Genomic DNA, 25,178 nt, shown 5'->3' on the forward strand with positions numbered 1-25,178 from the left:
ACAAATCCATCCATCAAGGACGGCATGCATGTTTATCAAAATTCATAAAATAACAGAGTCTGAGATGGAAGTCATTAATGAACTCTCCCCGTGTCCCCTACATCATATATGTGTGTGTTGTGTCCATTTAGTCGAAGGACAAATGTATCAAAAGTTAGGTAAATATTAATTTAATGGAAAACAGTTGTTAAACAAAATCCCAGACGAGCTCAGATGGGAATCTTGCTGCTCTTCTACACTTTTTCCCTCCTTATCACCATCTGCTTCAGAGCCTCTATCTTGATCCCCCTCCCTCCCTCGATCCCTCGTCCAGCTCTCCCTCTCTCCTCTAATGACGCTCAGCGGGGGCTGATAGGCAGATATATTTACACTGGTAACAAGGGAGGAAGAAGTCATCAGCCGGGCCCCGCTCTGCCTCCAGGGGGGGTTGGGTGGGATGTGGCAGGCGGGGCTTCGGTGGAGGAAAACCCTTGTGCCGTCTCGCCCCTCCTCCCGGGGCATATCTCTCTGCGCTTGTCCCCTTGCTTTGCTCAGAGCTCTCAGCTGGATGGGACCAAAGCCTCGTCAGGGCCTTACCGCAGACTCACACACACTCTCCCACATCGGCTACCAGAGAGGGGGGGAGAGAGAGCGGGGGGGGGAGCTGCCGGCTCACAGACGCTTCATTTCCCCTCACACTAGAGTTCCCTCTGACACCGTTGATGAGGCGGGCTCCGTCTCATCTCGGAGCGGGCTCCAGGGGTGGCCGGCGGGGTCGCGGTGACTTTATTTTGCAGCCTCTAAATACTGGAACTGTACTGTGAGCATTATGACTCTTCTGGGCTCCGAGCACTCTATACTGATACGAAGCAAGTTTAGATCAGGTAAGTCTGGCGATTCGTGGCTTCACCTCTTCTGTGCACAGCTGAATGCCCGTAAACACTGTGACAGCCAAGTTTTGGCATTTATCTCCTCAATCATACCAGAAGGTACGACAGGTGTGTCTCACGAGCAATGGCAAAGAGCCTGATGACCCAACCAATTCATCACTGTGCAATGGACACGTTTTTGGTTAAGGTTCATCCTAATTTGTCATTCATACAATGACAAGTTGGCTTGTTTGTCCTGGATCATTATTTGGGCGATGACACGTTGGGTCATTCATTCTGAGTCTTCATTCATGCAATGACAAGTTGGGTAAATGTAACAAATTGTCATTGCCCAAATGAGAGATTCACATTCTTGTATTTTTGCAATGTACTTGTGAATCTATTGACAAGTTGGGACAAATGACTCAACTTGTCATTGGACGTGTGAAGACTTGTTTCCCATACTTTGACTCAATATTGAGCGAATGATGGATTCAGGTTTTTTTTTTTTGCGTATCGGTCATGTAAATGCGTGAGGTTCAGGGTGATGTCTCGGGCAGGTTGGTGCACTTGTTCTGTCTTTACAGCCAATTTGTTGCTGTTGCTGAGGCAAGCCAGCCACAGACTCTATTACAGTGATAAATGGAGATTAGATGTCAGGGGTTAGGTCAGGGGTTATCTAAATGTGGCTGCATTGGAAGCTGGTGTATGCCTGTGTGTGTGTGTGTGTGTGTGTGTGTGTGTGTGTGTGTGTGTGTGTGTGTGTGTGTGTGTGTGTGTGTGTGTGTGTGTGTGTGTGTGTACATCTGGAAAGCAGAATAAGGACCAATCAAAGTCCAACATGTATCAGAGGCCAGGGCTTCATGTCCCTTCATTCCATCACTTTTTCATTCATACACTTTCTCTACCTTGTTCTTGAAGATGCACTCAAAGTCAGAGCTTCAGGGTGTGTAGTCTGACCAACACTGCCACCTCCTTGAGGAAAATGTAACTGAGAGTGGATCTAAAGCAGCCTTTAAGGGCTCTCCGGTACCGCCTGCTCTGGGTTGCTTCCACTTTTTGCCCCCTTCAAGCTGTAATTGGCATGCAAGAAATGTCCAGGCTAAATGATGTTTTTCCTCTGGAGTTGTTTGGAGCACATGAGCGGGGCGGGGGGAAATGACTTCCACCCCCTCGGCGCTCATGAGGCAAAACAAGAGGGCGGATTTGCTTCTTTTTTCCCTGAGGTGAATGGGTCGGTCACTCTAATGCAGCACAGATGTAAAGATAAGCTGATCCCACAGTCAGGTGGGTGAACAGGTTACCATCAACGCTACCCAGTGCCGGTGAAATATTGTGCATAAGGAGAGTTAAAGACGACTGTAAATTTCCTCGGGATACCAGCCGATGACATGAAGAGGGCAGGCGGGTCAAAGATGATCTGACTTTCTCCAGATTTACGGCTTTCTTTAAGCTTGCTGCAGGTTCGGGTTACTACGAAAAACACACTCCGCTTTGACAATATCAAAGCCATGGGAACTGCTGCTGCATGGCTGAAGCTAAAAAGAAAGATAGAGATCTTAGTTTAAGTGCTCCCAGCGGGGGCACCCAGTGTTTTGTTGAGCACGTTAGCGGCTAGTTCTCAGGCCACTTTGATTAACGGCTCCCTAAAACTGCCGCAACAGTCGTCGCTGTTATGCAACCATGCGACAGAGGCGTCGTGTGTACCTCAAAACCAAAGTGTCGTCAGCATAGTCACTGTCCAATGCTACAAAACATCCCAATCAAGCTGATGTAAAACATGATCCAAGTCTGCTTCGGTTATTGAGCTTCACTGTGCCTTTCGTTTAAAATTATCTCCCAAACTGTCATCAGAAATTAACGACAGTGAGGGTGAATATTACATTTTTGAGCTTAGCTTTCGTATCCACACCATCATAATGCCACATTGGAAGAATCGTCATGATCCACTGTCACCAAACTGAGCTAGTACATACAAAATGAATGAAACTGAATTGAGAAAAGATTTGGCAAAAATGGCTCAATTATTAACATTGTTTTTATTTACTTACTTATTTTGCCGACTGATTGTTAAAACTCTGAATCTAGATTCAACTAATGAGACAGTAGTTTGAGATTCATTATTAAATCAATCACAATGTACACACAATCATTGGCCAAAAAGGAATGTAACACAAACAAAAGCAAACTTTTTTAAGGTTTGATGATCGGATGTGTATAAATAATAATACATATAAATGTTCAGTACAATACATTGAGTAATGTCAGAAACAAATATATTTCAAAAAAATGTTTTTTAAAAATTAGGATGTGGCAAACACGTAACTTCTTGTCAATGCCAATTCCGCTTGTCTGTTTACTGAGTGCGATGGTTAGCTTTTAGCTACAGCTAGAAAAAAATGTGCTATTGTTAAATTTCATTTTGTAGGTGAATAATTTGGTGAAAATTCTCATGCAAATTGTTTCTTTGCTTAGTGCCATTGTTCAAATCCATTTTTTCAAATTCAGGACAATGTCATGTCTGATCTGGCATATGGCAATCGAACGGAAATGTACGAAATTCCACGTTTTAAACCTCTGTTAATGAAGTGTAAGGGTTAGCCGTGAGCAATGTTGATTGTTTCACTTTCACTCGTCTGGTCAAGCCTACTGCAGCCATGTTGAGTTCCAGGGTTGGCCGTTATCTGTGTTGACGTTAACTTTGATCAAACTAACTTCAAGCATAAAACGGTAACTACTTTCTTTACTGAGGACAAGAGCTAGCCATTAACGATTGTTTAGTTTTGTGAAAACTCTAAACCGTCCAACTCTGGACAAAGCCAACAGTAGCATTTTTCTGAAAAACCCTCTGAACTGTAATTGAATTAACTTAATTAATTGAATTGTTGATTTGATCTAGTCATGTTACACCAAAGAAAAAATCTAAAAATCCACATTTTCAACATCTGCTTATTGAGTGATGCGAACTGTCTCATTACAAAGTACTAGCATTAGCAATTCCTTTATTTACTTCCACTTTCTGAGACAGGAAACCAGTGAAGTTTGACTTTGTTGATATCTTCAGCCATTTAATGCAATGCAATTCAGCAACTGGCCTGCGACGTAGCATCACACAACTTGAAACGCCTGACAAAGTTTGAATAAAATATGCGAGTTCTGTTTTAAGGTGGATTTCCATGCTATGCAGGGGTATTTGACTAAAATAAACCTAATTCTTCACTGAGGAATACCTGTTTATCACATGTTATACAGTCGCGCTCGTACATCTGTCGCAAATGCATTCCGTGCCCACGTTGAAGGGTCGTTCAGGACTAACAAACACTGAGCTCTCTCACTAGGGTGTTGGACATGTAAGTGTGAAAGCGTGCCGTTATTATTACCCCGTTTCTCTCTGTTGTGGTGGCCCTGGACATGCCGGACGATAAATCAGGATATCACTCCGCTAGCTCGTGCAATTATCGCCACTTCACCACCACAAACCAGGCGACGCGTGATAATTTATTTACACCATAAATCTGAAATCTTGTAAATGTGGCCGTGGATTTGTATGTCCTTTGTTGTCAAGAAAGCCCAAGTTGAAATAAATGTCTTGAATTTCAAAGTCAACAGTGAGGCAAGTGGAGCGCGGTTCAGTGATCTGTGATTACGCAGCCCAGTTCGGCCCGGCTCGGCCCCGTTCTCTATAACGTCTACGCTCTGTAATCAGGAGCGGCAGCCCTTTGGCCTCCGAGAAGCTTTTCAGCCGAAAGAGCAGATTATGTGGCAGCTGCACCGCTTTTCCAGGCAGAATTATTGATAACCTGTCCGTTAAAATAACAGGGAGAAGTTCCATTTGATTTTTCACCTGTTTTCTTACGTGGAAAAAAAAAAGAAAAAAATCAAGAGACCTTCCATGAATTTATATATTTGAGGCTGCCAGATGTTTGCTACATTAACTGGATCAAAACGTTTGCCAGCTGCCAAAAAAAACTAGTGTGTTCAAGCTTGTTTGAACTTCGTTTAAAAAACATTTCACGAAATGTTTGAAAAGTTATACCTACTTAAAAATGTTTTACTTGTCTAATGTAGCCAACAATTATCATACCTATGGTACTTTTATTTGTACAAGAGAAAAATAATCCAGAAATATCAATGATACCAATGTCAAGGTTAACATATAAGGAAATTTCTTTGGAAAAAGTAAGATGTGGCAATAAAAAACTTAATATAAGCTCGATTGTATAGCAGTTTCGGCTGCGTGTACGAGTGCAGCAGTATAGCAAATTTAGCTTATTAAAAGAGCTTACAAGCCACTTCAAAATTTGATAAATAAATCAAAGTTGATTGCCAGCATTATAGACATGCTTATGTAAATTAAATTAGCATTGTCAAACTAAAAGCATAGCGCCTCTGTACTGTAACCTCCTGTAAGCTTGCTAGTAAAAGTATTTTTCAGTTTAATAGATCAAAGTTCCCGCATTGAGGATCAGCAGATTTATAACACCTGTACTATGTCTTGTCCCATTTGTTGACGAAAAATAAAATAAAAAAATACCGAGGCTAAGAAATCTGCTCATTTGAATGAAATTAGCATTAGCGCACAGACTGTGCAGCACTTGTATTGTAACATTAGCCAATCTTCTAATGCTTGCCAATTAAGTGCTTTTTCAAATAAAAAGACCAGAATGGCGGGGGAGAAGTAGCTGTTTTAACAAAATTGTAGAGCAATGTAAAAACAACATTAGCAGAAATAGACATGTACAAACCTAACTTACAGTTTTAGTATAAGCCTTTAAGTATGAAGAAAACAAAAGCTGCAATATGGTGTTTTATTGCCTTTGGACCCCATCACAGTTTGAAAACAAAAATAAAAAAACTGAACTTGATTTTTTTTTTTTTAACTCTCTCAACAAATCAAGTTGGAACATGCAAACTATACATCTGTTATTGATAACCTTAATTGATAGCAATAATAGAGAGAAATAAGAAGATAACTAGAAAAAAGTCAGTTTGTGACATGGCTATTTGTGTGTATGTGTGTGTAAGGTGACTACAAGAAAAGCTGACAGAGACCGTATTGGTTGCGTGTTTTGGTCGTCTTCCAGTCAGCAACTAATGTCTTGAGTTTGCTGTGTGCTGCAGCGACCAACAGGTCACGACCTCCTCCTCCTCCTCTGTAAACCGAAGCAGATGTCAGATGAAGGGAAAGGCCTGGCGTTACATAACGGAGGTGCTCCATGTGGCTCCCCCGGCTCGAAAAGTCGTTAGCTCGCATCCGACGGGATGCACGTTCGACCGCGGCCCGCACACGCAAACCACCCGAAGACGAAAGGAGGAACATTTCATCCTCGTCCGTCAGATCCGACCCTTCGGATAACGGGGGGGAAGGGGACGGGGAAAAAAACACGCGCAGACAGAGAAAGCAAGTCGCAGACCGACAGACATGGAGGAGGCTCTGTGTTTATGACCTCGGGCTCCCACCTAGACCACTCCTGCACACACACACACACAAACACACACACACAGAGGACCACACACTACTGAGCAGATCTGTTTGAAAGCCAGGAGCTGTGTTTATCATTCCCAACATCCTGCTCGCAGAAATATTTGTGGGCAAAGTTGTTGTGTGGAGTTGTTCTGTGCAGACGTGCAAACGTGTCTTCCTGCTTTTGCGCCGTCCCTCACCTGTCTCTCCTCGTCTCCCTCACCTTTCCCTTCTCTCCTCCTCCTCCTCCTCCTCCTCCCGTCTTCAGTCCTACAGTTAAGACTTCAGCAGAGGAGGACTCGAGAGCAGCTGGCAGACCAAGGCATCATGCCTCGTGAGTAACGCCCTCCCACACTGAGCTGCCGCACGTGCACTCACACAAACTAATTCTAGCACGCACACCCGCGCACACGCACACACACACACACACACACACACACACACACACACACACACACACACACACACACACACACACACACACACACACACGTATCACACTTTGTCCCAATTAGCAAGCAGATAGCGAGGGGAAAGGTTGCTTCCCCCAGTCTGCTGCTATCAGATTGGTTCGTTTCTTATCTGTCCGGGAGACGAGATGAACAAACGTCCTGGTTTCAATCAAAGACGGTACATTTGGTTTGTGGTTGGAAACTACAAAAAGCAGCAACAGAGATTCATCTACAATGCGTAGCTCGAGACAATTAACCTTGAGTGAAGATTCTTAGATCTTTCTAAAGCCAGTGAGCATATTTGGAAACATCCACATTTCTTCTTATTCAAACCAGAATCAAACTGATGAGTAAAAAGCAGTCAGAGAATACAGGAGGCAAGGAGGTGTGCTGGACGCTGAAAATAGAAGCTTCTAGTGCTCTACGATGTGTGAAAGTTCTCGAGGTGTGAACATTCAAAATGTCAAAGTTCTGAAAATAATTCAAGTATGTGTCATAAATTGTCCAAGTTGTAAACTGTATGTGAGTTCTAGAATATAGGGCAGTTACAGAATGTGTAAAGGTCTGGAATATATCCAATGTCTACATTGTGGGAGAGTTCTAGAATGTGTGTATATATCACAATTGTGGAAGCGCCGAATTCTAGAATGTTTCAGAGTTGTGTAAAAGCTATAGAGTGTGTCAACATCTGTGTGACCTGGGGTGTCCGAGTTGTAGATTGTGTCAAAGGTCTACAAATGTGTGAATTTGAAAGTTCGAGATTACATCAGAATCCTGTGAAAGGTATGGAGTTTGGAAATGTGGCAAAAAATCTAGAGTGTGTTACATAGTTCTAGATTAAGTGATTAAAAAAAAAAAAAAAAAAACTGAAATCTGTGATGTATCATAATTATAGCATGCTTTAGTGTTGTAATATATGGGATGTTCTAGTTTGTTTCCAGGTCTGGAACATGCTAACATTCTGAATGTATGAGAATTGTGAAATGTTGCACAGTTCTAGAATGTACAAGATTGTAACTTTCCACAATAATGTGTGAGTTCCTGAATTGCAGAATGTGTGAAAATAGTACAATATATAACAGCACTGGCATGTGGTAGAGTTCCAAAATGTATATGCAATCTAAAATGTCTAAAAGTCCAGATATGTGTGAGTTCTAGAATGTGTCAACGTTCTAGAATGTATGAGCGTAATAGAGTCACAGTTCTAGGTTGTGTCAGAGTTCCTAAATGTGTGCACAATCTAAAATGTCTAAAAGTCAGGAGATGTGTGAGAGTTTGAGAGTTCTCCAGTGTGTCAGAGTTCGAGAGTGTGTGAAAGTTGTAGAACTTGTCAGAGCTCTAAAAAAATGAGTGTGAATATAATGAAGTTTTGGCCTTTCTGAGTCTCAACAAATCTTCAGCAACAACCTGGGACGAGTGTTTCAAGTATTTAATTAACTCCAAACTGTTCAAAGTCACAGCGGCCTTATGAATTTGTGCTCTGTGTTAAAATTAATTGTTGTTTTTTTGAACGTTTTCCACTTTTTAACCTCAAGAGGACAGTAAGAAGTCATCATGACAATAGAATGATTGGTGCGAGGAGTTCTCCATTCCAGGGGTGGATCCAGAGAATTGTTAAGAGGGGGAACGTATGGGTCACCCAAAAGTGATAAAAATGAAGGCTGTCGCCAACATCTCTCTTCAATATTTAGACCATTAAGTGTTCAGTTGATGTATTTACTTCTTCATCTGGCCTTTGTTGGCATGAAGTTATTCCATTTGTAAAGATCGCGCTCTGACTTATTCACTGTACACTGTTAAGTTTAGTAGCAGCTGGACGCCTCTGTTTCATTGTTCTCTTCAGCACTTCTTCAGTTAATGAGCATTAACAAAGGATCCAAAACAGCCTCAGCGGTACAAATTGAGAACAATACTCTCTTAGCAGTGGAGAGTAATTGGAGAATTTGACATTTTAATGCTAAAATGACAGCTTTTTTACAAAAAATTTACACACGTCAACACTCACTGGAGATGATGTGTCGTCTGAAAATATGTTCCATTACACTATAAACCACTTATGGATATCACCTACACAATTTATACATTCGAATGATGCATTTTATGTCTATGGATGAATTGTTGGCATTGCACTGTATTTAGAACCCACGGAATCTGTTTATGTAAGGACCTTTTTAAAATTATAATTATAAAATCAATTAAGTGAACATGTAAAATTGTTGATTATTTTATTAGAATACACATTTGTAGAACTGACGAAATCAATAAATATCAACGCTAATAGGTAAAATGCCATTATCAAACAGCTTGAATATGTTAAAATACTACATGCAGTTACAAACTGGTGTTTTTCCGAGAGGTTTGTCTTTGCAGAATATTCACTAACCGGCATTTGTTCTCCTGTTGGCATCAAAGTGAAGTACCTGAAGCGCTCATCCAGCTATAAAGGTCAGTCAGGGTGTGCGGAACATCTTGGAGAACCAGACATTGCCGTTCTGTGTGGGAAATATAAGCATGACGCCATTTTTCAGACATGCCCCTTAAAACGAAGGTCCCCTTGGCTCAATCAATCCTAGGTTGGAAGTCTTGGAACATGCCTATGGGAAGCGGCATCCCTCCACAAGTTTCACATGCATCCCATCATCGGATCTGACATATCGCCTGCCATGTAGCAGAGGAAATGATTTGCGATTGTCTGCCGTTGGTTGGACACGTAACTGTACGAATAAATGCCAGCTGTGTGTAACCGATGCACTTTGCTCATTGTGAAAATTTCGCAACGCAAGTCCACATGTGTTTGAAGCTGTGGTCTACTGAGGAGTTAAAAAAAAAAAAAAAAATTCTCCAATGCAAATTAAAGACAGGTTGAGAGAGACGGGTAGACAATCAAAATGGTGCCGACTGTTCGGGGCTGGAGGCGAGAGCAGGTGGATACAAGCACCCAGAGGGCAGACAGGTCCACGTACCGTCTGGAATCTGGAAATGACGCTCACGGTCGGTTCCGTCATGCTCAGTTTGGAGCAAACGCAAATGCATCCAAACATGCGGCACGCCCTCATTGGGACAACATGAAGCTGAGCACATTTACAAAATGTACTTTACACATCTGTCACGGTGATGAGAACACATAAACCTGACCGCGCCGAGCGTCCTCTTAAATCCTCGCCGGGGTCAGGGCAACGTTGGATCTTGTTTTGGCTTCAACTGCCAGTGCGCAGCAGCCCTGAGGAATAAATCTGTGATATTCATGAGAAAGCGGTTTGTTTAGGGTGAGACATTACATAGCAGACAACCACTTATAAACGGAGATTTTATCTATTCCCGTGACTTTAAAGCACCGTTGTGTCATCCTGGCCAGCGTGGCGAGCACTGAGCAATGCCAGGGTACTGCCATTTTTCTTTCCCCCCTTCTCCTCCCTTTACCTTCTTGTCGGTTCCTCATGTGCAGGAACAACAAGGGGACTTGGATGGGAGGGTGAAGTGGGGGGGGTGGACGGGACTTGGACTGGAAGGCCAGGGATTTGTTGAATGATATCTCTGGCACCGTTTGCCATTTCACAGAGGCTCCAGCCTCCAGATAAACCGCCAGTAAGTGTGCGGGGGGAACGGAATCCAGAGGCCCCCTATCAGTTTCTGGGAGTCTGTCACAGATAAGGCCCGGCGAGGAGGAGCGCCATTGGCCACGGGAGCTCCGAGCGCTCTTTTAAAAAAGAAATTTCAATTGGTCGTTTATCTCTGGATTGCAGGCCGGTGGCGTAGATATAAGAGAGGTTTGCAAGGACCCGGATCTGTACGTGCAGCCCTCGCACCCGCACACTTGATGTCTTATCACTCGTCAGAAGCGTCATCTGGCCGCCCGACGTTTCATTCTCTACCCCCCAAAAGTGAGGTTTTTCATGGGGACACAGTATCCCTCCTCCTCCTCCTCCTCCCACTGCTGCTGCTGTAGATGTGATCCCTCAGATGCTGGCGGCCTCAGCCTGGCTGTGTTATTCCTGCTGCGGAGATGGACACGGCGCAGGGTCTGTGTATATATTACCCAGGGAACATCTGGTGTTTATTAGACGATTGAAGAATCAACCACAGCCTCCCGCTCTCTCTCACTCTCTGCCTCTCAGGGCTTGACTGGCGTGTGGCCGGCATTGAAGCAAAGCCGTCCGCTTCGTGGCCACAGGCCCGACCTGACATGCGATCTAATGTTTCCTCGTAAAGGCGATTGGGGGGGGGGGGGGGGGGTCGCAGGTTTACAGCGCTTTTACCTGCTCGCTTCCACCACGGCGGCGCTTTAATCCTTGTGGCATGGAAACACAAAGGGAATTATTCCTGCTTAATGCACCATGCGTCTTACCTCTCAGACGGGTGTTTACGTTTGACAGACACAGTCAGCAGTTTCCAGATAGTTTAATGGAAATCGGTGTTCGGAGTGCGGCATGTCAGTTTCGGGCTAACATTACTTTAGGGGCCAACTTGTTTTTATAAGGTAAGATATAAGTGAGAGATTTTTTTTTTCTTTAAGTTTTTGGCTTTTTATTTAAGTTCAAAAACCAACACTTAATCTAATATCTTAAGTCAGAAAGGCAATGTCAAAAGAAGAACTGCAGGTAAACCTGTGTTCAGTGGGCTTTCGACTGTGCCAATAATGCATATGGGCTAAGCAATTAACTTACCACATACAGAAATTGATAAAAAAAAATAAAAAATTGTGAAGCATTTTCCAAAAATTCAGTTTTCATTGACTACAAGCACCATTGGCATGTAAATGGACCCACAAAACACAAAAAAGTTAATCATTTTTACTTTGTCGTACCAACAGACTCTTCAGACGATAGTGTCATGGGCGACCAATCACTAGAGATGTTTGAAGCTCCTTCATGCATGTAGAAAATGTGATAGCAGTGTGATACTACTTCTCTTCATTATATACATTCTGTTATATCGTTTCGGTTGACAGGGTGGTCCCACAATGGCCAAGCAGGCTTTGAGTCGTCATGTGACCTTAACATACAAGAAGCAAACATTACGAACAGTGGAATTTCCCAGCAGTGTTTGGCTTCACGTCTTAATAAAGGTTCTTTGGTTGCACTAAAAGACTGGAAATCAGTATTTTTACCTTCTGCCTCATGTTTTTTTATTCCATTCATCCTTCTTCTGTAACTTCTGTCACTCTGCCTCTTTATATCAGAAAATGAAAGATGTCTTATTTGAAATAGACTTTCTGCCAAATATTTCCTTTATCTGGAGTTTAAAAATGCGTTAATATCTCCCATTAATCTGAACTTAATTTTGATGAAAGTTTCTTCGGAGGCATTATGTTTCAGCTCCATTTTTCATCAGACACTAATACTCCACCTAAGTTGTGCAGCACAAATCTCAATATCATTCATTTTGCTTCGGGCCAGAATCCCGTGTCCGCCCCCCCACTCGCTGAAATTGTATTTGACCAAATAAGTGCCGTTTGCACTTTCTGGGGCGCAGATAATCAAACTGATCTGGTGTTCTCGCCCCGACGCTGGTAATCAGTGCAGCGGGCGAAGCAGCCGGAGCGCGGGCCGGCCCGGGTTAGCTCCGGCCCTGATTATTTATCCTGGATTTAGCGGAGAAAGATTGTAGAAGGTCGAAAATCTTGCCCCGCTGCAGCCCTTTAATTACAGCCTCTCCATTTATTTTTCTACTTCTCAAAGTGTCTGGCTGAGAGAAGAGCTGATATTAGACTTGATCCCGAACAGAAATATTGATTATTGAGGGATGAAGCGCAGTGTTTACTGAGGAAATCACAGCCAAGTACGCCACTGCATAGATTAATCATTTTATTTCTTTAAAAGTAGATGATAAATAGATTAAATGTTTAAATAAACAAGGTTTTGCATTTACATTTTGGTACTTGAAGCATAAAATTGTTGGAACTTTGACAATTTCATGATATAATGTCAAAATCAACATAAAATTGATAATAAAGAGATGGATGCAGTAATCTGATAACATGGTTTAACAAAAATGATGCCATCATCTATCATTACATTATAACTCAATATAACAACCAAATAGTTGCGAGCCACTGCGTTAATACATCACCACAATATATTCACCAAGTATAATTTGTTTTAATGTAAAATAGTAGATTTTTACTGTTGTAATATATTATAGTTATATAGCCAAGCGTCTTGTGTAGTAATAGCTTATATTACAAGACTTCATTAAGTTGTAGTATGTGACCTTTTGTCTCATAACATGTTAATGTTATTTCATGAATTGTCATCATGTTAAACTAAAATTATTTGCAACTTCATTGAATATTTGAACACCCATCCGACTATGGTACAATAACACATGGTCAAATTCCATCATGTTGTAGCACAAAACTTACAAAGCTGCTCATGTATAAATTCTGATTAATACTAAACCTCTTCCTAATCCAACAAAATTCGATTTCCAATGGTGATTGCACTTAACCATTCTACTGCCACTTTTGCAGTGATTGTGCATACCAACTGCAGGATGCCTGAGCTGTAGTTACACAATTTGACCAAAGGTTTTCTGCTGCCAAGCATTGCGATGGGAGAACTTGGCGTCCACTAACAACATTTGCATAATGCACGTTTCCAAAAATCTTGCATTGCATGAAGATTCGTTGGACTTGTTCCATTTAGCTTGCAGTTTTCCTGCTTTGTCGTAACGTTGTGGTCCTGCTCTGTGTTATCCAGACCCGGCCTCAGACGGCTCCTCTCTGGAGGCCCAGATGAGGCTAAAGCGAGCACGGCTCGCCGAGGACCTGAATGAGAAGCTGGCTCTCAGGCCGGGGCCCCTGGAGCTGGTCCAAAAGAATATCATTCCCCTAGACTCTGCCGTCACCATGACAGGTATCAGCAGTGAGAAGCTGTGGTGTGACCCCCCCCCTCCCACCGTTTGTGTAGATCTTAGTTGAGTTTGTGTGTTTGTGTGTTGAGCATGTTTGAAAAACTTCTGGTGATGGTTAACCTTCCAAGTTCAACTGTTTTTTGGCTAATGTTCTATTTCATGCCTTTGTTTGGCAAGCTGGAGATCAGAGGAGTTCCTGAGTTTTCTTAACCCTTGTATCGTCTTTCCTTTGACGAATATATAATTATATGGAAGAAAACCAACAGATATTACCTGCTATCTCTTGAAATCGAGCCCAATTGACTAGATGACAACAAGAGGTTGACAGGTAACCTGGTGGCACTCCAAGGAAAGACAGATCAACTAATGCTTTGCGCCCTCCTGAAAAGAAAAAAAAAAAACAGTTTTTAAATAGTTTTCAATTCTGATGGAAAAACAAATAGAATTCAACAATCGTAGGCAGCCTAATGAATCCGTCCTCTGCCTGCGTTGTTAAATGGTAACCACGCTGCGGGTCAAGTGACGCAATCCAACCATTAGCCCATTTGCCCTGCACTCTCGAACACTACAGAAGCTTCTGTGGCTCAGATTGTGGAGTGGATCAGCCTCCGGGTCAGGCCCGTCTCATATCTATTGAAGTGTCACACAGTGGTGTGCAAGCACTTTGCATGGCAGCCATCGTCAGTGGCTCATTTGGAGAATGTGATTGATGGAGTTCCAGTTTGACGTTGTACCACATTTCGTGACAAAACCATTATCTTTTTACATTTAATTCACTGTTGATGCAACTCTGTCATAATGTCGGTGGATTTCACCATCAACCAGAAACTTTTTCATCAACAATCAAACATTATACTTTCCTAACCCATAAAAAATGTCAGAAAAAGAAATATCTAAATCATGTGAAAGGCCTTTGATGTCTGCGATGCTGAAATGATGGTGGCCACGTGATACTTTGACCGCCTGTTAAGAAGGCGAGCCAGCATTATTATGAATGGCTGCAACACATGATGTCCGAGTTGCAAGTTTCCAACCGAGCTACTGTCTTTAACCAACGAAGTATTAACTGGAACTTGAGAGAGGTTCACAATCTTTCCAAGCAAATTGAAAAAGTTGGAATCACAGTGTCTGAGATGTTGCATATCAATGTTGATATTATGTTCCAATTGTAAAGGTAGTGGAGAAGTTGGTCGTTGACCTCTGGTAAGAATAAAAAGGTTTGATGGTCAGCAGCTCCAAAGTACCTGCTTCCTGTTGTTCCTCCTTCATGTAATCTACATTTCTCACACTTGTCGCACACGGAATGTTATTTACATCTTAACTATTGCTCTCATTCCGGGATATTTCTCCCGAAAAAGAGTCTGGATCTCAAAGAAAACGTTGGTGGTAAAAGGGTCCATCTTATTTTGAGACAGAGGTGCTTTGGGGTCAGTGTTTTGGAATGTATATGGTGGCCTCAAGTGTTTGACGAGTCCTCTTGAAAGGACCACCTCCTCCTGGGGTTGATTTAACGAAACAGCACAGCACGTTCTGCTTTGACGGGGCCGTGATTTAGCGCGGCGCGAGCCGAGTGGTCCCACCGAGCCGACTCTGACCTCACGCCGTTTGTCTCCTGACCCTTTAGACATGTCGCTCCTTCTCTCCGTTCCTCTTTTTAAACCCCTGCATCTTTTCATGTGTTGCGCCCCTCCTCCCCATCAAACGTCCACAGTAAACACGTTGCATAAAGGTTGGTTTACACTACCTCGGCTTAGGAGGAAGGCCGAGCTGCATTTATTGAGATGAACAGCAGCTGTATTTGGTTCCACCCTTTACCCTTTTTTTTTTTCTGGTGAAGTGTTGGGAGTTTGTGGACCGTGAGCATGGGAGTACCTGTGTGGAAGTTTCTACCTTCGTCCTGCTCTTCCTCCTCCGTCTCATCTTTTCGTTTAGCCTCCCACAAAGCTTGTGGGGCGGGACCAAGCCACTGCTGCTGCAGCATTAACCAAAGGACCGCTCCAACCTCTGCCCGGTCGTTCTGTTAAACCAGCCTGTCAGAAGGCCCAAGCCACTTGAAAAGCGGAAGTGTGCAGATTTCCTGTAATTCTGCCGACTCAATCACCCGCTGACATGAACTTATCTTAAAGACTCGCGAAGAAGAAGGCCGGGGAGCAGATTCACGCAGAGCGCTAAGCGCCAACAGGTGGGCGAAAGTGGCATTTAGGATGACACGTGTTGAAGCTGTGTGTGTGTGTGTGTGTGTGTGTGTGTGTGTGTGTGTGTGTGTGTGTGTGTGTGTGTGTGTGTGTGTGTGTGTGTGTGTGCAAGGTCACCGAGTTTCACAACACGAGCCTGGTACTTTGATTGAAACCAGGAACTGTTCCTGGCTGTCACATGTTTGGATACATAAAGAAGCGAATCTTGTAGCTGAACATGTGCGCATGCGCACACACACACACACACACACACACACACACACACACACACACACACACACACACACACACACACACACACACACACACACACACACACACACACACACACACACACACACACACACACACACACACACACACACACACACACACACACACACACACACACAGCGCCAATCAAAGCTGCGCTCCTTATCGGGTTGTCCAATCGGTAGCGAGGCCAGGGTGAAGTGGAAGTGTCGTTCTCTCGGCCGTATGGCGTAACACCTCCGAGCTGAGTGTCCCTCAAGGTGTCGGTGACTGACAGAAAGTACACCGACGCCTCGGCTCATACGAGGTGCATTCCTAAACAAATCCGAACCGGGCAGCTCGATTGGCCGCGAAAAAGTTGAAGGACGAGTCGATGTTTTTGCAGGCTGATGAACCAAATCGAAAGCTCAGAGGGAAAAAATGTACTTCAGTCATCTAAAGTGCTTCAAGTCGACATATGAAGTCATCTAGAGAAGGCATTAACATTATTCTTTTAAAACATGAAACAACTTTGGCTCAAGGGCTTCCAAACTTCTTTCAGTGAAGGTCAAATTCGATAATGTGAAAGTTCTCGAAGTCCAACAGTCCGTCATTACATTAAAAAAAAACAAGTCGACTGACTAATGAAAGCTCTTTAATTTCAATCCACTTTAATTCTACTAAAATGTTACAATCGGAACTTGTATTTGGAGCCAGACAGATACTTTTAATACTTCTAATTCAAACACTTTTTTGTAGATGAACGAATCAAGAAAACAGAATACATTTAATTAGACCACTTCATCATTTATATTTAAGTGTTGCCGTTTTCTTTTTCTTAACTGTGGCCACGTGCTTCATCATCACACCCGCGAGCTGCTGCTATTCTTAGCTTGTTCTTTATCAGAACGATCAGAAAATAACTTTCCTGGATGCACGCTACAAACTTCTGTGATTAATTAGTCATTTTCCTTTAAGACTCCCGGCTTCTGTGTTTACATTTATGCACCCAATGTTACATTTTTCATGGATTTTCAAGTAATCAAGTAGTTTGCATTATTACCCCAGTTCAATGTGTCTCGATTTAGCCATCGGTTCCTTTTTAGCGAGGTGTGCTAATGCTGCGGTTTCACCAGCTGTCTCTCTCCCTTCGTCTTTGGAAGAAATAGCAGAAGAAAGTTTGTAACACCGCCCCTTGTGGCCAAAGGAGGAAGCATTTATACATTTTAGTTGGCCGATGAAGTTTTGGGCCACGCAATTTTCAGAAAAAGCATTTTGATTGAACTGTATGCTTACAGTTTGCCACTATAAAGTGATGTATTGAGTTCTACCTCTATGATGGTATTGGATTGTAAACCTATTTACAAATAATCATATTGAATCATGACGTGATCCGACTGATCCCACCCGACAAAGTTCTCCCGTACGTATTCACACCAGACGCTTGACACCCCCCCCCATCCGTCTTCACAGTGAACCATGGAAAGTTCCCGAAGCAGGAAGACTCGTACGCCTTCGAGGAGGACAGCAGCAGTGAGAGTCTCTCCCCTGAGCAGCATCACAGCGACGAGTCGCAGGGCTCGGCCTGCCCTTCGTCTGAGGCTGTGGGCAGCACGGCCTCCTCCTCTTCCTCACCTGCCCTCACCAGCCCCCCACAGGTAAATAAAGATGCACATCAAGTACTTTACAGGGAAGTGACAATCCTATGATTACTTGGAATTAAAACCTGTCTCGTCATGCAGCAACCAATAACTTTATAATTTTGTAATAAGTTGACAATAGTGAAAATGTAGGGAATAATCTAATAATAAAGAGGTCTCAATTTCTTGGAAATAAACTTGTTTTTTGCAGTTCCTCTGTTTGCATATAAAAAATAGGTATTATGGACGACAGTCATGACATCCATTCACTGGGGAGACACATTGTTTATTATTGTATTACTTTATTGGCTTTATTACGTTTAAAAAGGCCAAAATCAAGACATTTCTGGTGCTACATTCATTAACCAATTTTTCAAGGTGGCTGCAGCTCACTTGGGTTGGTATGAGCTTCTTACTAATGTTGACAGTCTGATTCCCTTCACACTCCAAGTAAACTTTGACATTCCAAACACCGTGAGATAATAGATAGTAAAGCCTATGTAAATACTTCTTTGGTAAAAGATTTAATCGTTTCCTTTTGTGGAACCTCAATGCTTGACCCTAAAAATGGAGTATGATTGTGAAAAGTTTTTTTTCCATTAATGTAATTGACTGTTGCATTTCCAAACTTAACCATCATGCCACAGTGTCTAATCCAATCCTTCGAATTGGAACCTGAGGTCTATGGCTGGATGGATAGAGATCCACATATTTTAGTCATCTTATACCAATTATATTTTGTCATCTTATACCATTGTTCTGCAACCATAATAATGATTTTTTTTAAATATTTCTTTGCAAGTCACCACCAAATCAAATTAATTTGGAAAAAGATTTTCAACGTTTAAAGTGGGACTAACAACTCATAACATTATATAGTTTTTCTACAAATCCTAAATCTCTTAGGTTGTATTTATTAGGTTTCATACCGAGATTTTTTAATAACTTTAGCTACTTTCTGTGTGACCTTTGTGAATTGAGCCGTTCTAGTTCTTTTAGGCATTTTTTCAGCATTTATGACATCAAAGAGACAAAACTCCAACCGCTTCACCCTTCCTTAACTACGATCGGCCAAAGTCGGGTGGTTTTGGTTGCTTTTTAGCGGTTTTGAATCTTGTAGCTGTGTTGGCTATTTTTCTTTTTACATTTCCAATTGGTTTAAGATGTTTTGGTTATTTTTACCAAGTTTAAATCTTTCATTATGTTTTAGCCACTTGAACTACTTTATCTTGTTTTTAGCAGTTAAAGCAGTTGTGACTTTTTCTAACTGCTTTAGAGCTTTCAACATAACTTTTATTGTTGTTTCTCTTCATATATGAAACATAGTTTTCAGTTAAGGTAATGAGTCAGTCTATTTTTACTGTGGAACTCTTTTTCACTTGCATTTAACCAGCTCACCAAGTGCAGATTGAAGTGTCCATTTCACTAAATGTCACGTTTGTCACTGGAACTTTAAGGTGACACTACAGAGATGAACTCCATGCGCAGACTGCTGCCACACCAGAACCTTCAAATACTTGTATGGGGCCACGAGTTTGGCATGTTTAGTATTCAGATCCCACAAAGAGGGATGGAGTGAACCACACGCACTGTATTTACACTGCTTTGCCTCTTCTGCCCTCTTGTGCCACGAGTGGGAACTGCCCCTGCCTCCTCTGCCTCTTCACCGACCGTTTACACAGAGTTGATCCAGTCAGGTGCAACATTCCTGCACGATGAGCCTCCCGCACTCGCCATGACTTCAACGTAACGGTCGCCATCGTCGACGGTCACTCCACTGAACTTGATGCCAGAACGCGGCTGTTTACATTTGCGCCTCTTAAACGTTGAGACTGAATCATCAGCTCCTCGCTCTGCATCATGCCAGACTCGAGGTCTGTTTGGAGCGCTCCGCTAACAAAACGTCAATACGTCTGTGTTTGCGGGAACAATCATTCCGCTTGGATCACAAACTGTCGATCTCATGAAACGCCTCCATAGATTCATGGAGAAATTGCCAGATATGGTTTGCCCAAAAGCGTGTCGCTTGTCAAGGAAACAATAGCAAAAAACAAAAAGTACAAAAAACACAGCCAGAGTGGATTAAATACTGAAGTAAATAAAATCATTCACTTTTATTACACTGTCATGTACTTATTTGGGTTTGTTTGGCATCAGGCGTCTGTTAGGATGGAAACAATAAAACAGATTCAAGCTTCTAAACAAAACAGTTTACCAAATGAAGCTTAAAGGAAACTCCTCTGCTCATTTTCTACTTTTAAACCAATGTAAATAACGCGGTGCTTCCACCAGCAGCTACAGAGCGTGATTACGCCAAATAGTGGACTTCAGTCAATATTTAGACCAGTGTCATGAGGCGCAGTCTGGAAAACCCTGACATTACTTACACACCACGTTCATAGAAGTTCCAGTTTTGGATTCATTAGCTGATTATTTTGTGTTAAAGTACTTGGTGTCAACAGTTCAGAGCAGCTGAACATCTAAAAGTTGAAATCAGCATGCAGGATTTTCCCTGGATTCTGACATTTGCAGATGACACAGTGCTCTACAGTGAAAGTGTGAAGCAGGTTGGAGAGAAACCTGGAGAATCGGAGGTTTGCATTAGACAGTGAATGACTATTAGGAGTGAAAATATTTCCGAGTAGAAAGAATGAAGAAACAAGGATGTAGCCTGTTAGCGTAGCTAAAAGACCGGAGTTTAAGTAGTTGGGGTCAATCATCTAAATCAATGGAAATCGGCGGTGACAGAATTATGTTTGACGAAGGTTCCAGTTAGGTTGATTTGGAAGGTCTCCAGGACAGTAGTGGTAAATATTAGCACAGTAAACTGTAGAGAAAAACCGATTCCAGCTGTTCAACAATAGTATTATTATTTTTACCTAATTTGCAAAGTGTTTCACTGACGTAATTTCAGAAACGTTCGAAAGTCGGTACCAATCAAGAGTATTTGAAGTTCAGAGTTTGACATTTGTGGAGGTCTGAACACTTTGGTTTATTTCAGGGTGGCTGAAAAGCACTTCATCGCTAAAGCTTTGAGCCGTTTTATTTTTCCACCTGAAAAAACAGAGCAGCTCCAGAACAGTAAGGCCAAAATGAACAACCTTGGGCTCTATGGATCAGACACTTGGCAGAATATCGAAATACGCTAAGTCCTCCTTGCCCCTGTCTTTAGGCCAGAGATTTCAAAACCACAACTAAAAAATTGTACTTGTACCTCATAAAAACTGCACGTTAAAAGTAAACATTTCAAAAGTTTTTCTTCCAACTTCCCAAATGCAACAGAAATTAAGGATTTCAAGACTGCATGAGTGTTAGTCATGGTGGTACCAGGAGACCTTTTCAAAAATGGAGTCTGATACATTATAAACTACTGCTACTGCAAAGACCAAGAGGTTGGTGTCAAATTACAAGCACCTAATCCATCAGATCTGGAAGTCACTTATATTTGTAATTCCAAACGATACTCTGAACCCGGTATTTGCAAGCTTTTTGGCAATTTCCATCCCCTATAAAACAATCTTAAAACTCCAAAAATAACCTTTAAAATCAGGATGACACCATTCATAAAGATGTGTTTATAACTGTGCGATACAGCAACTGGAATATGGGTTGTATTTATGATTTTTTTTATGTCTGAAATTTGGAGTGGTATACCTTTTATTAGGCCTGTAGAATATCTTGCATATTTATCACCATCAAAATATCAGCATACACAAATTATATCTATATATATCATGCATTATTGTTATGTAGGTTCAATATGAGAGAATTATAAATATGAAATAAAAGACTGGATACTAATCTGTTTTTTTTTTATGAGTCACATTAGCCGATTCAGTTTTTTTTTGTGGTTTTGTTAGACATTTGGGCGATTGTACCTTTTTTAAATGGTTTGACTTTAATATCATAGTTTTGAGTTATTTCAGTTTTTAGATGAGGAGCTGGTGTACAAATACAATAATGATCATTTACTCATACTCAAAATTGGCAGATTCCAGAGCTAAATCCTCCAGGGTGGTGGGATCAAACACATAGGGTCTTCTAAATTGATGACAAATATGTTCTAAAAGACTTTTATACCTCAAAGCAAGTGACATGGACGTGGTCCTATGAAAACGGCTTACAAGATATATGACTCATGATTCAAGTGCTTCGAGTGGCCTCCTTCCAAAATGAATGAGAATAAGCACAGACTGTTTTTGTAACCTGTGAACAGGGAAGTGCGACCAGAGACCCACCTGATCAGAACCAGGACGAGGGGCTGAATGGTGCCAACAACAGCCAGGCAACACCCCCGATACCAGTTCCTGCAATTGTCAAGGTGAGGCAACCCTCAACATTACTTTTATCGGTTTTCAAACGTATACTCACTTCAAGGTCTTTGGTCAACTAATTTCAACTTCCTCATGCCAAGCAGTCCAAGACATCCGAGAAGAACAGACACAAGAAGCCCAAAGATGTGAAGCCCAAAGTGAAGAAGCTCAAGTACCATCAGTACATTCCACCGGACCAGAAGGCAGAGAAGTCCCCTCCGCCCATGGACTCGGCCTACGCTCGACTCCTCCAGCAGCAGCAGCTCTTCCTGCAGCTGCAGATCCTCAGCCAGCAGAAGCACGCCCAGGCACATTCCCAGACGCAGCAAACGCAACAGCAGCACATGCACACGTCACAAGCCCAGTCCCAGGCGCAGCAGAGGCAGCCTGCCTTCAGCTACCAGCCCCATCCACCAGTCCACACCCACAAGTAAGTTGTATTTCATTTCAGCCAAACCTGCGAAATCGGATCCACTGGTACAAGAAAGGGCTCTGTCGTATCAAACACCAAGATAGACGCTTTAGGCATGTAAATATGGTGGGAGGACATATTACAAGCACAAATCTGGTCCCTCAAATGACCATTCTTACAACTCGGTAGCCTAAAGTCCCTACAAACCATCTTTTAATGCTCTAATACAGTCATGAAATATTTTAATCTATGTCAAAGACCATCACTGTAGAAGAAATGGTCCAAAGTCATCTGTGCTGTAACAGGTGTTCCATAAGTGTTGGGGAAAGACTCCCAAAAGGTTTTAACCATATTCAGGCCATGTTTACTTATGTCCAGGTATTTGAAAGACTGTGGTATTTCTCTGCATTTGGGGCTTGCGTTTACACATAAACGCAGCTATGAGTCACCGCAAATGAGGATTCTTGAAAACTCCAGCCACAGTGGAAGTCTGGAAAAACTTGGGAGTCTCTGGTTGCATCTAAAGGGGGTTGAGTAACAACGTTACAATTCGTAACGTTGTTTTTTTCAAAGGATTCTGATTGGCTTCCATTGGTCTCATGCTTGTCGTTACACTGCCTCCTAGAGGTTTAGCATGTGCATAGTAGCTTTGAACGTGGTTGTGGGTGGATGTGTGGGTCTGTGTTAATGAAGATTTTGTTTTGTAAACGAAGAGGTGGAAATATCCGTTTTTGTAAAAACCCAGGGACGTGCAAGTGTGGCCTAAGTCTCATCCCACCAAAAGGTTTGCACATATAAAAAGGGTCTATGCTTATATTTGACCCATTTTAAAAGAAAGTGTACATTAGTTCAGTTTCTCTGAACTTATTTCTCTTTGTTATAACCCACTACCGAGTATGTACATGTCGTTATCCCAGGTTTATAGCTGGGACTAATAGCAATAACCAGTGGACACAGGTATAAGCTGTTATTTTTGAATTGAATTAACTATTTGAACCATGCACACGATAACCACAATACCTATGGTCCCAATAACTACGGAGAAGAAAGAAATCTAATAAAATGTCAATTCAAACATATTGGATCCTATCAAAATTGAAGTCAAGTCAGAAAGTCAGGGGGAGTAGTGAAGAAAACGAAAAATATGCAATGTTGGCTCTCGTTGGTGTCGGTCAGTGGGACTGACACAATCCTACCACAGAATCCGGTGAATGGAGTTGGTGGAGGGTTAACTTTGGACTGGGATCATCAGAGGTCGACGGGGGGAGGGATCACCATCAACTGGATCACTGGTCAGCCTCCTTAAACACGACTGGAGCGTCACTCTTTCCATGCATCAATTAAAGACCGGACCTGTATTTATAAAACAGGTTTATATTCCATACAGTGTTCCCAAACTAGATTCATTCAAAGTGTTGTACAACATTAAAATGTGTCTTCTATCAGGAAATCAAAATACCATAGTTTATGGGGAGATATCCAAGGTAATTTCCACAATAATCGTTGTCAATCGATGTCAAAATATACCATTTTAACTCATTGTAATTACAAAGAATTGTAATGATATGATCACATTACACCAACAACTTCACTTATTCATAAAGGCATAACTTGTATTTATCCATGTATATTCTCTCTCTTTAATCCGTTAAAACGTACGCTTTAAAGTTTTAAATGAAAGTCTCCAACCTCAGTCCTCAAGAGCACCTGTCCTGCATGTTTTAGGTCTGGCACTGCTTCATACCTGAACCTAATGATGACGTCATCGCCAAGGATGTGCAAAAGCCCATTAATGAGCCCCTGATTGCAATCAGGTGTGTTGCAACTGGGAGCGAGCTAAAACATGCAGGAAGATGACACAGTGTGCCTATATAATAATAGTATATAATATATGGAGTAATATATGATGAATAAATGCGAAGTTTTCACACAACCATCAAATCAATGCTTTTATATTCTTCAAAAATAACATAGAATGTAGAATATATCCTTCACAGCAAGGGCTTACCAAGAAGAGGTTTTCTCGAGGAAAAGCCAGGACCAATAAAAGTGCTTCCTCCACGGCTCTCCAACCTTTAAAACAGAATTCTAAAATCAGTTCATCATTAACTAAGTAATTGCTAATTTAAGTGCAAAACAAGATTTTCATACCATTTTCTCTTGAGTTTCACTCTCACCAGAGGACGGGCGCACAGACGCGAGTTCGTGTTTTGCTAGTTCAATATGCTACTTCCGGTTTCACGTAAAATAAAGTTCAGTTTTTCAAAATAAAACTCGCGGAATTTAGAAATAAATAATGATTGGAAATGGGGAGGAAAAAAGTGTTTACCCTTAGTTGTGGAGGTTATTTTGTCAATATCTCTTCTCAAAAATGAAAGAAAAAAAGAGCATCCCTTGATTTCCTACTTTTTTTTTTATGATGTTGGTGCTTCCCATTGGAGACATGCCTTGCCCTTTGAGAACTGAGTTTCTTATCAGAATTACAACCCAAAGACAGCCAAGGTTTTAGTATTTAAAATATCTCAAATTCCCAAAGTGGGAGTAAAATACAAAGCATAAGTTTTACCTTTCACTTGTCTCATTCCAGAGGATCCAGCGAGCAGTTATCAGCTTGTAGTTCTGGTGGTCCATCCAGCACATCCAACAGCAACTCATCGTCTCCGGTTAAAAACACGTTCTCCAACCAAAGCAGCATCTCACCTGTCAAGCCTGGGCCTCTGCCAGCTAATCTGGATGACCTGAAGGTAAATCCATCCATCCATCCATCCATC

At 42.0% G+C, this 25,178-nt stretch overlaps 1 protein-coding gene across 1 annotated transcript in view; it reads left to right on the forward strand.

Annotated features, from left to right (window-relative positions):
- Window positions 1-808: 808 nt before the first annotated feature.
- myocd (myocardin) overlaps window positions 809-25,178 on the forward strand; it is a gene marked incomplete at its 5' end in the record, with an annotated part of 30,044 nt that continues 5,674 nt past the window's right edge. Inside the window, 7 exons of the mRNA XM_080516620.1 lie at window positions 809-863; window positions 6,581-6,646; window positions 13,463-13,618; window positions 17,516-17,700; window positions 21,899-22,003; window positions 22,100-22,425; window positions 24,995-25,151. Of these exons, the coding sequence (XP_080372746.1) occupies window positions 809-863; window positions 6,581-6,646; window positions 13,463-13,618; window positions 17,516-17,700; window positions 21,899-22,003; window positions 22,100-22,425; window positions 24,995-25,151 (1,050 nt within the window). The remainder of the gene's footprint in view (window positions 864-6,580; window positions 6,647-13,462; window positions 13,619-17,515; window positions 17,701-21,898; window positions 22,004-22,099; window positions 22,426-24,994; window positions 25,152-25,178) is intronic.

This window comes from Blennius ocellaris (assembly GCF_963422515.1).
Source record: "Blennius ocellaris genome assembly, chromosome: 21".
NCBI classification, from domain to species: Eukaryota; Metazoa; Chordata; class Actinopteri; order Blenniiformes; family Blenniidae; genus Blennius; species Blennius ocellaris.